Source organism: Carex rostrata, chromosome 16 (genome assembly GCF_964058835.1).
Source record: "Carex rostrata chromosome 16, lpCarRost1.2, whole genome shotgun sequence".
Lineage (NCBI taxonomy): Eukaryota > Viridiplantae > Streptophyta > Magnoliopsida > Poales > Cyperaceae > Carex > Carex rostrata.
In genome coordinates, this window is record NC_135933.1 from 8,227,283 (window position 1) to 8,241,339 (window position 14,057).

General features: G+C 33.7%; 2 protein-coding genes and 1 pseudogene across 3 annotated transcripts; all 3 read left to right on the forward strand.

Moving 5' to 3' along the window:
* Window positions 1–385: 385 nt before the first annotated feature.
* On the forward strand, window positions 386–2,581 carry LOC144567587 (putative expansin-A17). Its single transcript, XM_078317751.1, has 3 exons — window positions 386–608; window positions 724–1,045; window positions 1,908–2,581. Exons 1-3 carry the CDS (start codon window positions 467–469, stop codon window positions 2,218–2,220), a joined length of 777 nt encoding a protein of 258 aa, XP_078173877.1. The 5' UTR covers window positions 386–466; the 3' UTR covers window positions 2,221–2,581.
* Window positions 2,582–6,062: 3,481 nt separating this feature from the next.
* LOC144567837 (expansin-A24-like) lies at window positions 6,063–13,694 on the forward strand. Of its 2 annotated transcripts, none has more exons than XM_078318018.1 (3): window positions 6,063–6,117; window positions 12,704–13,025; window positions 13,146–13,588. In XM_078318018.1, the coding sequence occupies exons 2-3, from the start codon at window positions 12,736–12,738 to the stop codon at window positions 13,453–13,455; spliced, it is 600 nt and encodes a 199-aa protein (XP_078174144.1). In that variant the 5' UTR covers window positions 6,063–6,117; window positions 12,704–12,735; the 3' UTR covers window positions 13,456–13,588. The 2 variants fall into 2 exon arrangements, with proteins under 2 accessions (XP_078174144.1, XP_078174143.1); XM_078318017.1 differs by lacking the exon at window positions 6,063–6,117 and adding an exon at window positions 12,385–12,580 and having other exon boundaries at window positions 13,146–13,694.
* On the forward strand, window positions 6,272–7,171 carry LOC144567106 (expansin-A14-like; annotated as a pseudogene).
* Window positions 13,695–14,057: the final 363 nt, after the last annotated feature.

The window sequence follows — 14,057 nt, forward strand, 5'->3', positions numbered from 1 at the left end:
ATAATTCACGCAAGGGACAGGTTTATTGTCTACGCTGTACAAAGTACAAACTGATTAAACAATATTGTAAAGTACATGCAAATTCAACGGACTAATTTCTGACATTTACAGTACTAAACCTACAGACTGCAGTTAAACATAGCCGAATTTGACAGCAAGTGGGAAAGCATGAGGAAGAAATTTCGCCAACAAGGAATCTTGTTTTAAGAGTAAAATACATATAGGTATATATATACAATTAATACGCGCTTCCACCCTGAAATTTCATTTGCTGGTTAATTGAAACCCTACATGTGCTTAGCCTCTAGGTCCATGTGGCACCACTCGGTTTCCTCCTTCATTCCCTCCTATATAATCACCACAAGGAAAGCACTATTGCATTCCTCAGATTTTGACTTTAATTTGCATCTATCTATCTCTGACTCTGATCTACCATTCTTCATCCCCTCTCTCTATACTCTTTATAATGGCGAAGCCCAAGTTCTTCAATTTGTTTGTCTTTGTCGCTACATGTTTTATGCATACAATTGTTATCAAAGGTTATGATGGTTCATGGAAACAAGCCCATGCTACATTCTACGGAGGTGCCGATGCCTCCGGCACTATGGGTAAGCCACTAACAAAATAGTACCGTTATCGTCATTGTCATTTTAATCTTTCATGCATACAAAAAGGTGGCTAAATTAAATCTCAGTAAAACTTTAATTGATGATTTAATTCCAGGTGGTGCATGTGGTTATGGAAACCTTTACACGTATGGTTATGGGACAAACACTGCTGCACTGAGCACAGCTCTGTTCAACAATGGCGCCTCTTGCGGGCAGTGCTTCCAAATCACCTGTGATACCAGCCAAGTACCGCAGTGGTGTTTACAGGGAACTTCAATCACAATCACAGCAACTAATTTTTGCCCGCCAAATTGGAATTTACCCAGCAATAACGGTGGATGGTGCAACCCACCGCGTGAACACTTTGACATGGCTCAACCTGCATTTCAGACGATAGCAAAATATAATGCCGGCATTGTACCAGTGTGGTACCGAAGGTGATCCTTCTGCTCCATCCTTCTACGTTTTTTTACCTTATTTTATCGAAAAGAGAATTATGATAGGAATTTGTATGTCTGCCTAAAACATTTTATTAATTTAATGTCAAAAAAAATGAATTATAAATACGTTATAAAATTGTAAAACCAAAACAAAAAGAATTAAAAAGAATGTACCAACATAATACTGTGAGAAAGAGTATTAACTAGCACTCCTGATCTTGAAACAGAGTAAAGAAAAGTAAAAACAAAATAGTATGATTTGCTGTCGCCTAAACTATAGCTTGCAAGTTACTGTGTTGACTTCTGATCATGCTCCTAGCTTGACTTTTAATTATTAGTTTAAATAGCCAATTAGACAACTCATCAAATTCTCACCTACATTCTGCATAGCTCAACAAATTCTCACCTACATCCTGCATAGGTTAATTTGTTCTCTTCTATTTCTCATGCTGAGATAACAGGGGCATGTCATCCAAATCGCAATTATCTGATTTAATCGCAATTATCTGCATAGGTTAATTTGGCATGATTTACATTTTAAATTGTCAAACACATGCCACATCAATGCATTTATACTACGTGTAGCATGTAATTAAGCATATATAGAAATGAGCTCTAAATTGGAGATATAAGTCATATAACCCAGTGCTTATTATTCTCTTCAAAAAAAAAAAAAAAGTGGATCCTTAAACTTTTTTCTACTTATTATTGCTAGAGAAATAACAAACTCTGACAAAGTGTTACCAAATATTTCTTAACAATGGTAAAGCTTTCAATCTCTAACAGCAGCCAAAATCAAGAAATAATCTCAACACCTAATTAACCTCAGTTTTATTGCATAAACTCCCCATATATTCAGGGTTTCTTGCTGGAAGCAGGGCAATATCAGGATCACGTTAAATGGCTTTAATTACTTCAACCTCTATCTCATATGGAACGTTGGTGGGGTCGGCTCACTAGCCCAAGTGAGTCTTAAGGGTGATCAAACCGGTTGGATGCAAGCAAACAGGAACTGGGGAGCGAACTGGCAAGCAAATGGCGTCTCACTCCTCGGACAAGCGCTAACTTTCGACATATATAATTCAGATTGGGAAAAACGTAGTTACCCTAATGTTATCCCTAACACCTGGAAATATGGCCAAACCTATGAATTATGGTCAAATTTCTACTGAAGGGTTATAGTTCACCACTTTACCGCCTTGGGAGCTGTATTTGCATGTGTTTACAAGCCTATTTTGTCACTAGGGTATCTACGTGAAATGGGTATTTGTAGGGGTACATATGCAAAAATAAATCCCATCTTCTAATGCGTCTTGGCCTTGTGTGCTTGCATTGCCCTGCCATTAATAATTGGATATGGAGTTATTTGTTTTGTATATAATAAGTTGGCTGCTTCGTCTATGTTACAGAGTCGTATAGAGGGCATTATTATTATGTAAGGTTTATTTGTACTTCAATTTTTTATTTTCATTTTTAATTTTGGTAAATTTATTATATATATATATGTATTGCAATATATAATTAATTGATAAAGCCTCTCTTTCTCTCTTTTATTATTGAAAGTTCCTCTCTCACTCTTTCTTTTATTTTTCCTAGAAAATAAGATAGAAGTGAAGTCAATAACTAATAATTTTATTAAACATAATCTAAAACGAAGTACGAAAAGATTAAAATGTCTGAAAAATGCGCAAACTAGCTGGAGCAGAAAATAAGATAGCAAAGAGATCATCTCTCTCGGCTCTCGCTCTCGCTCTCTCTCCCTCCTTTCTTGAAACTATGGCAGCCCCTCAACTGCAAACATATATATACACATTTAGTGGATAATCTTTTCCTTCATATCCATCAAAACTGCCTCTGTATATATTCTCAAGCACTTTATCACTTTAATTATATGGGGAAATTTGGTCATTTGACTAATTCCATTGGAAATTCATACGGGGACGTTTTGGTTTTTTTTCCCCTTTCATTTTTAATTAATGACAATTTGAACCCTTGATTTTTTTTCATCAATGAACATTCTTGCACCGACTGTTTAATTATGCATTACAATATGTCCAGAACGAGTACTATATTATTTCTCAGTTGCCTTGCCTAGCAAAACCCAATTTTGGGTATTCTGTTCATATTACTGGGCTCCATGTGCAGGGTTTGAGACGAGACCGGCCCATTAGAACCACGAAATCATATCATCTAAGGTACCCCAATTTTGAGTTAGTTATATACTTAGCATGAATTTTAAAGAGGTCTTTAGACCAACATTATAAGTTTGGGCCCAATTGGTCCGGATTTTAATCGAACCGAATTGTCACTCAAACGTATAATTACCTCGGATGATGATGATCATAATAATAATAATAATAATAATAATAATAATATTATTATTATTATTATTATTATTATTATTATTATTATTATTATTATTATTATTATTATTATTATTATTATTATTATTATTATTATTATTATTATGTTATTATTTTTGAGAAAATGTTAGAGACCAAGCTACTGATCAATTATTTAATATTCACAAAGGATTAATTGTCTCTTCCGGGGTTTCAAACGTGCGACCTTTCACACGGAGAGTATTGTGTTTTGCCTTTGGACCAAAGACTGGTTCTCAATAATAATAATAATAATAATTTATATTATTATTATTATTATTATTAAAATATTCTAATTTCTATTAATCACGCTGACGTCCAATTAATCAAGCCCAAGATAACGTATGGAACTGAGTATTTGACATGTGAGACCTTATATACATGCATGCCTAATTGGATTAATTGGTGCTAAACTGCATGTTATACGCAGAATATTTATAAAATTTGGAAAACATGAAAAGCAAAAGTAAGATCACCATGATATTGAGATACTGTATATACCGTATATTAACTGTCGACTTGTGCATTAATGATGGTGTTGTAGTAATTATTATACAAGTTACGTTTCTCTACGGACAAATCACAAATGTAGATTTAATTTTTGAAAATAATATTTAAAAAATACTGAATGAAAGTAAGCTTTTAATTATAAAAAAAATGCATTAATGACCAATCAAGAGACAAGTCTAATTTGCATGGTGCAGAAATATGCATTAATACACACACCACAAGCTAATTTGCATGGTGCAGAAATATGAGTAGATTAGGGTGTTTTTAAACTCCTCAAGAGACAAGTCTCTTGGTGAACTTTTATTGGAATGGTTTCAAATGATACAACCAAAACCGTTTGAAAACGATTTACTTCACAAGTAAGCTTTTACATGTAATTATACATGTAAATTTTATAATTTCACAAGTAAGCTTTTATTGGATTGGTTTATGAGGCAATTTGAATGCGTTCATTTCTCATCATTTTTTTACCGCTCAACTTTGTACTAAATTTAATTCAAAAAAAATTACATATAAATGTATCAGTCGTGAATAAGTAGATCGGTTTCAACAATTTGAATATGTTATTTGAAGCCAATTTGATAGATTTTTTTAATTAAGCTCACTAAAGAACTTGGTGAGCTTAAGAACATCCTAGTTCTACTTCAGAAATGTCATTAATTATACCACTACAATGTTGGGCATGGGGCACCTGTATGGAGTAGAACTAGATCTTCTTAAACTCATCAAGTTTTCTGTAGACTTAACTTTAAAATTTTGTCAGGTTGACTTCAAATGATAAATTCTAGATGTTCAAACTGAACTACTTTATAAGTATTTATATGTCAAACTTAAAAAAAAATTGAATTAATTAATTTAGTACAAAATTGAGTGATAAACAAAATGAAAATGAACGCATTAAAATTAATTTTTGAAGTTTCATTTTTCTACGCTTGACTTTATGATATATTAAGTCAAAAATTTATAAATTTGACATGTACACACATCGATCACTCTTGAGATAGATTGGTTTCAATAGTTTTTAAGCTCATCAAAAGGCTTGTTGAGCTTAACTCCAAAACCTATCAAATTGGTTCCAAACGACGAATCCAAACATTGAAAACTGATATATATACTTCACGAGTTGAACTTACAAGCAAAGATTATATGTTTTGAACTAATTTGGTATGAAGTTAAGCAGTAAAAAAAAATTATAAGTTAAATTTTAATTTAATGCACTCATTTTTTTTAATAAGCTAATTTTAATGTATTCATATTGTCTTTATATTTTGGCCGTTTGATCTTTTACTAAACTAATTTGAAAATTTATAATTTTGCATGTATATGTATCGTGAAATAGATTAGTTTCAATGATCTAGATTTGTCTTTTGAAAATAAATCTAATAAATTTTGAAGTTAAGATCACTAACCCTTTGATCATGAGCTTTAAAGAACACCTAGTTCTACTCAGGAAACACATATATAGTAAAAAAAATATTTTTACATGATAAATTTGGATATTATTATTAATAAATTTAACTAAAATAAATCTACAAAAAAAAAAAAAATTGAGCATGTGAGAGGATGCATGTGAATCAGGGTAATTTATATCGAGCGCCGACGATAAGTCAATCAAATGAAAGAGAATCTTTGAGAAAATAATTGGTCTGAGCGAGTGTAACTCTTAATTAAGTATAAATCTATGTTGCATAGAGGAAGAATCTACGTTAAATGGGAAGTATATATATATATCTAATTGTGATAGCTTTCGTTATGTATATTACTACATATATATGTATATAAATATATATATATTAATTACGATCGTCTATCCTGAAACTAATTAATGTCATTTGCTGAGCAATGCTAGCTAATATTCGAAACCCTAGTATATCATGTGCGTAGCCACTGGGTCACTGCCAGTTAAGACATGTGGCACTAACCAGCTAGGTTTTCTCCTCTTCTCCGTCATCTATCAACCGTACTTATCTGTATCTTTAATTTTGACATTTCACCTAGTATCATATCAATTTACCATTGCCTTCACTATTTCTCTTATGGAGATGTGCAAGTTCTTCAATTTCTTTACACTCCTTGCAACATCATTCTTTCTGCAATCCACATTAGTAATTAGCTTGGATACTTCATTGCATAGTGGCTATGCAACATTCTATGGAGATGGCGGTTCTAAGGGATTGGGTAATTAATCCTCTAAACTAATATACCAATCTTTTCATAATCAGTACTCTTAAGTTCAATTTTGGTTATCATTAATCCAAAAAACAATAAGCTAAATATCTCAATGAATTGGTCAACTCCAAGTGCCGCTTGCGGCTATACAGAACTAACCTCGATGGGATACAATCATGATACGGCCGCACTCAGCACAGCGTTGTTGAACAATGGTTCTTCTTGCGGGCAGTGCTACAAAATCGTCTGCGACTACAAAAGTAATCCACAGTATTGTTTGCAGGGTGCTTCGATAGTAATTACAGCCACCAACTTCTGTCCTCCAAACTACAAGTCTACAATAACTTACCTAGTGATAACGGTGGGTGGTGCAACCCACCCCGCAAACACTTTGACATGGCTCAACATGCTTTTGAGAAGATAGCCAAATATATATGATCAGGGGCGGAACCAGGGGTGTGCAAGGGGGGGCCAGGCACTCCCCAACTGAGGCGGAAGTGCTTACTGGGGTGGTTATTTTTATGTGGTTTTTTACAGATGCATACCGATTGGCACCCCCCATGCAGTTATTCTTTCGTCTTTCGGCAGCTCAGCCCCCCAAGTTCAAGTCCTGGTTCCGCCCCTGTATATGATGCCGGCATCGTACCCGTGTTGTACCAAAGGTGACTGATCTCAGCTTAATTAATTATTCCTTCTATCATTGGTTCTTATTCAAGATGATTTAATTCATATATGTAGCATAGTTCATGAAGGGTTTCTTGTGTGAAGAAAGGCAGCATCCGGTTCACCATATATAACTGGCAGTAACTACTTCAACTTGGTTTTGATCTGGAATGTGGGTGGGGCCGGATCGATCAAGGCGGTTTGGGTCAAGGGCTCCAGCTCACCATGGTCACTGGGGCGCAAACTGGCACGCCAACTCGTACCTCAAAGACCAGTCGCTCTCATTTCTTGTCAGCAACACAGATTCACATACGATACTCTTCCAAAACTTCATCGCTCAACGTGGACTTTTGGCAAAACCTTTGAGGAATTGAGGCCAATGGCAATTTTTTTTAATTTAAGGGAATTAATTTTTGTGTGTATTTTGTGTTAGATTATACAAAGAGTTCATTAGTTGAAACTTTGAGAGCGTTATTGTTATTTACGGAAGTAATTATCTGATTAATTAAATTAAAATTAACATGTTCAGATTATTACATTCTGATCAGTTTCATGTTGAAATGAAACGGGCACAAGTGTCTTTAATAAAATAAAATAAAATAAAAATCATGTTCAGTAAATCTTGATTTTAAAGGATTCATTTGAATTATTTAATTTTCATCTGACAGCTAATCAATCCTGACACATGGGATGATGTGCTTGCAAATGTTGAGTTGATTGGATAATATTTATTTTAGTTTAGAACTTTAGATAGATTAATTACAAATTAATTTAAGGGTTGTTATTTATTTTTCTGTATACTATGTTATTTTTATTTTTCTTTGATTGAGAGCAGTATTTAATTTATATTATAATAATATATTATGCATGTGAGATGTATAAGAAATTATAATTTATATTTAAGAATAATTAAGGATTCTTCAAATACTTGTGATATGTATTCGCTTCGGATTTATATCGGATTCGATAAGTACAAATAAGTTTTGGGTACTTATTTATCTGGAATGAATACTAGATCCGAAATGTCTACTATTAATTGTGATATTTATATCCGGACTTGATCCAGTTTGAAAATAATACGTATATGAAATGAAATTCTCTCTCAAACACTTTTTAAGGTCCATATCCAAATATAACAATATCATGCAGAATTCACACTAGCTCTAGATTTATTTCTTTACGAAGAGATTAAAGTTTATTTCTCAAGAATAACATCTAATTACACTAGTGATCGAAAAATATGGAATCAGGATCGGTTATATACGCATATTAATATCGAAATACAACCGATTCTGATCAAGACGATACTGATACTACAATAATCTGGATCGGTTAAATAACCGAACCAAATAGTTTGCATTAGAATCGGTTATTTGTAAAAACCAATCCAGATTAGTACTATTAGGATCGGTTATTTTAAACAACCGATCCTAATTGGTGTTAATCTGGATCGGTTGTTTAAAATAACCGATCCTAATAATACTAATTAGGATCGGTTATTTGCAACAACCGATCCTAATTTTTTTTTTTGCAGAACCAACATTTTGTGAATCCAGATATAATTGAAGCAGGGTTTAAATTCAAACACAAACAAGCTTTTAAATTTCAATTGAAGCAGCACAAATACTTCCAGCCCTAACAAATACCACAATTTACAAGTAGAAAGACAATCATCACTATGATAAGAAAACACCTAGCTAGTAATAAAACTTATCAATCAATCTTCATTCTCTTGTTCCTTGTCAGGAACAGCCTCTTCTTTGTTAGATACAGTCTCATCTTCTTTGTCAGATGCCACCTTCTCCTAAAATAATAAAGACATAATTATTAAAAGTTGACAAAAGAAAAGAAATAATCATTAGTACAGCCTCTAAAGATAGCATTAATACCAGAATGGGACAAATCCACCTTCTTCCTCCACTGCCTTCTCATACACTGCTTTCATTTTTCTCACTGGATGGAGAAGACCTTTTTCTATAAAAAGAAACAAAAAAATAAATCAATAACAAAACCTCAAGTAATTGTGAAGAACAGTATAAAGAAATAAATTTATGTAAAATGTTATTACTTTTCTGGTTTCTTGTCCTCGGCCACCTTCTCCACAACTTGCGACTCTAAATCCAAGAAAATCAAGAAGCAATAGAAACTTAGCATCAGATCTAGCATAAATCAGATGAAATGTGAAAACATCCAAAGCTAAAATTGAGAAAATTACCCAAACTTTGACTAATCTTTAAATCTAAACTGCAACTGTGCATGTCGATCAAAACCACATGCACTTATTGCATGCCTCACTGTGACATTAATACAAAGACCTCAATCACTAACAAGAACCGGCATAAACTGATTAGAGAATAAAATTGAAAAAGAAATAACCATTTAGTAAAGGCATTGCCGTCTCTCGCGCGTCTAAGCGTCTCCGCCTCAACTTTCTTGCGAGGCTTGGGTGGAGAATGAGAGAGAGACGGCTTTGGAGGGGCTTTGGAGTCGGAGAATAAGAGAGAAACGTCTCGTCCCCCTTTCCGAAAAGTGGTCATACGCTCAAATTTGACTTTCCTAACCAAAGTTATGGATGTTTAAAGTTTCTTCAAAAGCTAAACTTTAAAAATTCATAATTAACTGTAGAAAAATTCAAATAAATTAAAATTTGTATCAATTCTATGTATTTTTGAATGCTCTACATGCTAGTATAATCACTTTTGCAGTTTGGTCCTTGTATCAGTCCAGACTTGCTGATCTACTGGTTTCCAAATAAATTGAAATTTGTGTCAATTCTATGTATTCTACGTAGCTTGACTTTTTACTAAATTAATTCAAAAATTTATAAATTTGATGTGTAAATACATCACTCGTGAAGTAAATCAGTTTCAACAGTTTGATTTATCATTTACAATCATTTCGATAGGTTTTGGAATTAAGCTCATCACCAAATAATTTGTGAGCTTAAGAACACCTTAATTAGTTCTACTCTAATTTGTACTATATATATAATTAATAAGTTTGGAGGGGTTACACTAGTAATTTTTTAGCTTAACCATAAAATTCTTAATTATATAATACTCAATAAAATATAACCATTACTCAAAATATTTGAGAGGCTGTAATATCCATCAAGATTCGCTTTTTCCTGGTTTTGACTGTTTGCGCCTTCTGTATTTTTTTTTTTTTTTTGAGAAAGCCTTCTGTAATATTCATGCATCCCACCATTTTATGTTGGAGTAATTAATGCAGTACCGGTTTTGAAGATGTAATTAATAAATAAATTATGAATTAAAAATGCAACTTGTAAAGTCACGGCCAGTAGTTTATGGTCTTAATTTGTGGAGACTATTTGTCATTTGAAATTAATCTAATAAATTTTGAAGTTAACTTCATCAAACTCTTTCATGAGCTTAAGAACATCTAGTTCTACTCATGAAATATGTATAAAGCCAAACTAATTAATGTGTGATATGCTTTACTAAGAGGGCTTGATCGCATAATTCCAAAATTCCAAAATTTTAAAATTCTGCATGTACATGCATCACTCGTAGAAGATTAGCTTCAACATTTTAAATTTGTCATTTGAAGTCAATTGAATAGATTTTGGAATTCACCAACACCTATTGGTGAACATAAGCTTTAATTTACTCATTGTCATTATATTTTATTCGCTTGACTTTACTCATAGCACACTAGTTTTACTCTTGGTGAACTCTAGGTGCTAGCTCATAGCCCTCATAGTTAAGGTATTAAAAAGATTTATAAGTTAATTTTAATGCATATGTTTTATAAAATAATTTTAATTCATTCATTTTGTCATTATATTTTGACCACTGGATTTTTTTACTAATTTAATTTGAAAATTTATAAATTTTGGATGTATATGCATCATTCGTGAGATATATTGGTTTCAATAATTGAATTCGTCATTTGAAGTCAATATAGTAGGTTTTGAAGTTAAGCTCACTAAGCTCTTTTGGTGTGAGCAACATCTAGTTCTATTCAGTGTTGTAAAAAAAATGTCCGTTTAGGCCGATTAGTCGTTAGCGGTGATCAAACTAATCAGTCAACTATTTCTGATTATGGACAATTATTCTCAATTATTTTCAATTAATCACTTAGCGTTACCATGTCCGTCCGACGATACCATTACTTACAACACTGATTCTACTCATGAAATGTATATATAGTAAAAAAAAAGATATTTTTACATGGATAAATTTGGATATAATTATTAATAAATCTAACTAAAATTAATCTAAGTAAAAAAAAATCAAGCATGTGAGAGGATGCATGTGAATTAGGTTAATTTATATGGAGCGCCAGCCCAACTATAAGTCAATCATATGAAAGAGAATCTATGAGAAAATAATTGGTCTGACTGTAACTCTTAATTAAGTATATATGCTGCATGGTGGAAGAATCTACGTTAAATTGGAAGTATAATCTAATTGTGATAGCTATCGTTGTGTAAATTACTACATGTGTTAACATAATGGGCATCCCATGCATATACCTCTGAAAATTAAGGTTTTCTTATGGTTGTTAAAAAGGGATAAACTTCTCACCAAAACTAATTTAAGAAAAAAAGATTGGTCCGGTGAGGTCACTTCTGCCTTCTGTTCTGCACCTGAGAGTGCAGACCATCTGTTTGTAGGATGTTCCTATGTTCAATGCATATGGAATTGGATTGCTTCTTATAATAGTTTTGTCTTTAATGGTGTTAGTTTAGATGACCTTTGGTTAATTGAGGCTTGTATACCGTTGAAAAACAAACGTACCCTAGTTTTAATGCTAGCCTCTGTCCTTTGGACAATCTGGTTAGAGAGAAATAGGATTTGTTTTAATCATTCAGCCCCTTTGCCTATTAAATCAATTGGTGCTAAGGTTATATCCTTAGCTCATTTATGGTGCAATTCTATTTCAAAAAACTTTTTATTTAAATTAAGCCTAATGATGCCGTCTGATCTTAAGGATCTCTCAGACCAAGTTCCGATGGAAGATTCAAGCAGCCTGGACACTGCTCATACAGTGGACCTGCTGCTGTCTCTGGCAGAAGCACCCAACAATACACCTCTAGATGGTGGCAGTGGCAACCACCTAAGTCCAACGTCTGGAGAATAACAAATTGAAGATGATGGCGTAGATTGGAAGGCCTTGGAATAGTTTCTGTTACTAGGATTTTGTTTGTATGTTTGGATAGTTTTATGTTTTTCTATTTCTGGTTGTATGCATGGTTTGTTTTTACTTTTCATGTTATTGTCTTTTGTATGACTCTATATTTCTAATTTTGGTATCCATTTAATTGGGTAACATGTTAAGAAATATTTTTGGTTTCATATATGAAATCGGTGGTAATCCACTACTTTTCAAAAAAAAAATATATATGCGCGCGTGTGTGTATATATATATATTAATTACTAATTACGATCGTCTATCCTGAAACTAATGTCATTAGCTGAGAAATGCTAATATTCGAAAATCGAAACCCTAGCTAGTATATCATGTATTCATGTGCGTAGCCACTGGGTCACTATCAGTCATCACATGTGGCACTAGCTAGGTTTTCTCCTCTCCGTCCTATATAACTACCAACCGATCGAAAACACTTAACTGTATCTCTAGCTAGTTTTGACTTTTCACCGAGTCTCACATCAATTTACCATTATCCCCACAATTTCTCTCATGGAGATGTGCAAGTTCTTCAACTTCTTTACACTTCTTGCAGCATTATTCTTTCTGCAATCCGCAGTAGTAAATAGCTTTGATACTTCATTGCATAGTGCCCATGCGACATTCTATGGAGATGGCAGTGCCACAGGATTGGGTAATTAATCCTCTAAACTAAGATACCAATCTTATCCTAATCACTCTTAGTTCCATTTTGGTTAATTATCACTTATACCAAAAAAAAAAAAGTCTAAACATCTCAATGAATTGTCAACTCCAGGTGCCGCTTGTGGCTATTCAGATCTTCTCTCGATGGGATACAATGATGATACGGCCGCACTCAGCACAGCGCTGTTCAACAACGGTGCTTCTTGCGGGCAGTGCTACAAAATCATCTGCGACTACAAAAGTAGTCCACAGTACTGTTTGCAGGGAACTTCCATCGTAATTACAGCCACCAACTTTTGCCCTCCAAACAACAACTTACCTAGCGATAACGGTGGGTGGTGCAACTCACCGCGTGAACACTTTGACATGGCTCAACCTGCTTTTGAGAAGATAGCAATCTATGAAGCCGGCATCGTACCCGTGTTGTACCAAAGGTGACTGATCTCAGCTTAATTAATTATTCCTTCTCTCATTGCTTCTTATTCAAGATGGTTTAATTATATATAGCATATATAGTTCTTAATTATTCTTGAAATTCTTGATAAATCGTACAGGGTTTCTTGTGTAAAGAAAGGCGGAATCCGGTTCACCATAAATGGCAATGACTACTTCGACTTGGTTTTGATATGGAATGTGGGTGGGGCCGGGTCGATCAAGACTGTTTGGGTCAAGGGCTCGAGCACATCATGGATACAAGTGGTGTGGAACTGGGGCGCAAACTGGCACGCCAGCTCGTACCTCAATGGCCAGTCGCTCTCGTTCCTTGTCACAAACACAGATTCGCAAACGATACTCTTCCAAGACATGGTGGTCTCAACGTGGTCTTTTGGCAAAACCTTTCAGGCCAATGGCAATTTCGTTTAATTTTAAGGAAATTTAGTTTTTGTGTGTACGTATTTTGAGAATGTTATGTTAGATTATGCTAAGAGTTAATTAATTTGTTGAAATTTTGTGAGCGTTATTGTTTACGCACGGACGTAATCTGATTAAATTCAAATTATAACATGTTCAGATTATACATTCTCAGTTATTTCATTTTGAAATGAATGGGGCACAAGTGCCTTTAATCAGAAGAAGAAAAAATGTTCAGAATAAATCAATATTTTAAATGGTCATTTGAATTATTTAATTTTAATCTCTGACGGGTAATCAATTAAACTATTGTGGCTGCAATTAAATTTGGATTGTGAGTGTGTGGGTTCAATTTGGGCCTTTGGATAGGTTGAACCTGATTAAATAGAAAGAAGAGCTGGAATATATATTGTCTTTAAATTTAATTTTGCTATATATAATAACAAGTTTGGAGGGGTTGAACTAGGGGTGTCAATGGGTACGGTACGGTACGGGTCGGGTGGAGACATTTTCATACCCATACCCATTAAAATTGACCTTACCCATACCCTACCCATACCCATTAAAAATTGATCTTACCCTACCCTACCCTTACCCGTTAATATTATCGGGTA

Bases quoted from the DNA above. Each gene is read 5' to 3' on its own strand.
- LOC144567587 (XM_078317751.1), top strand. From the start codon at position 467: ATGGCGAAGCCCAAGTTCTTCAATTTGTTTGTCTTTGTCGCTACATGT. The intron at 609-723 runs GTAAGCCACTAA...ATTTAATTCCAG, and splicing joins CGATGCCTCCGGCACTATGG to GTGGTGCATGTGGTTATGGA. The intron at 1,046-1,907 runs GTGATCCTTCTG...CCATATATTCAG, and splicing joins GTACCAGTGTGGTACCGAAG to GGTTTCTTGCTGGAAGCAGG.
- LOC144567837 (XM_078318017.1), top strand. From the start codon at position 12,439: ATGGAGATGTGCAAGTTCTTCAACTTCTTTACACTTCTTGCAGCATTA. The intron at 12,581-12,703 runs GTAATTAATCCT...TGTCAACTCCAG, and splicing joins TGGCAGTGCCACAGGATTGG to GTGCCGCTTGTGGCTATTCA. The intron at 13,026-13,145 runs GTGACTGATCTC...TAAATCGTACAG, and splicing joins GTACCCGTGTTGTACCAAAG to GGTTTCTTGTGTAAAGAAAG.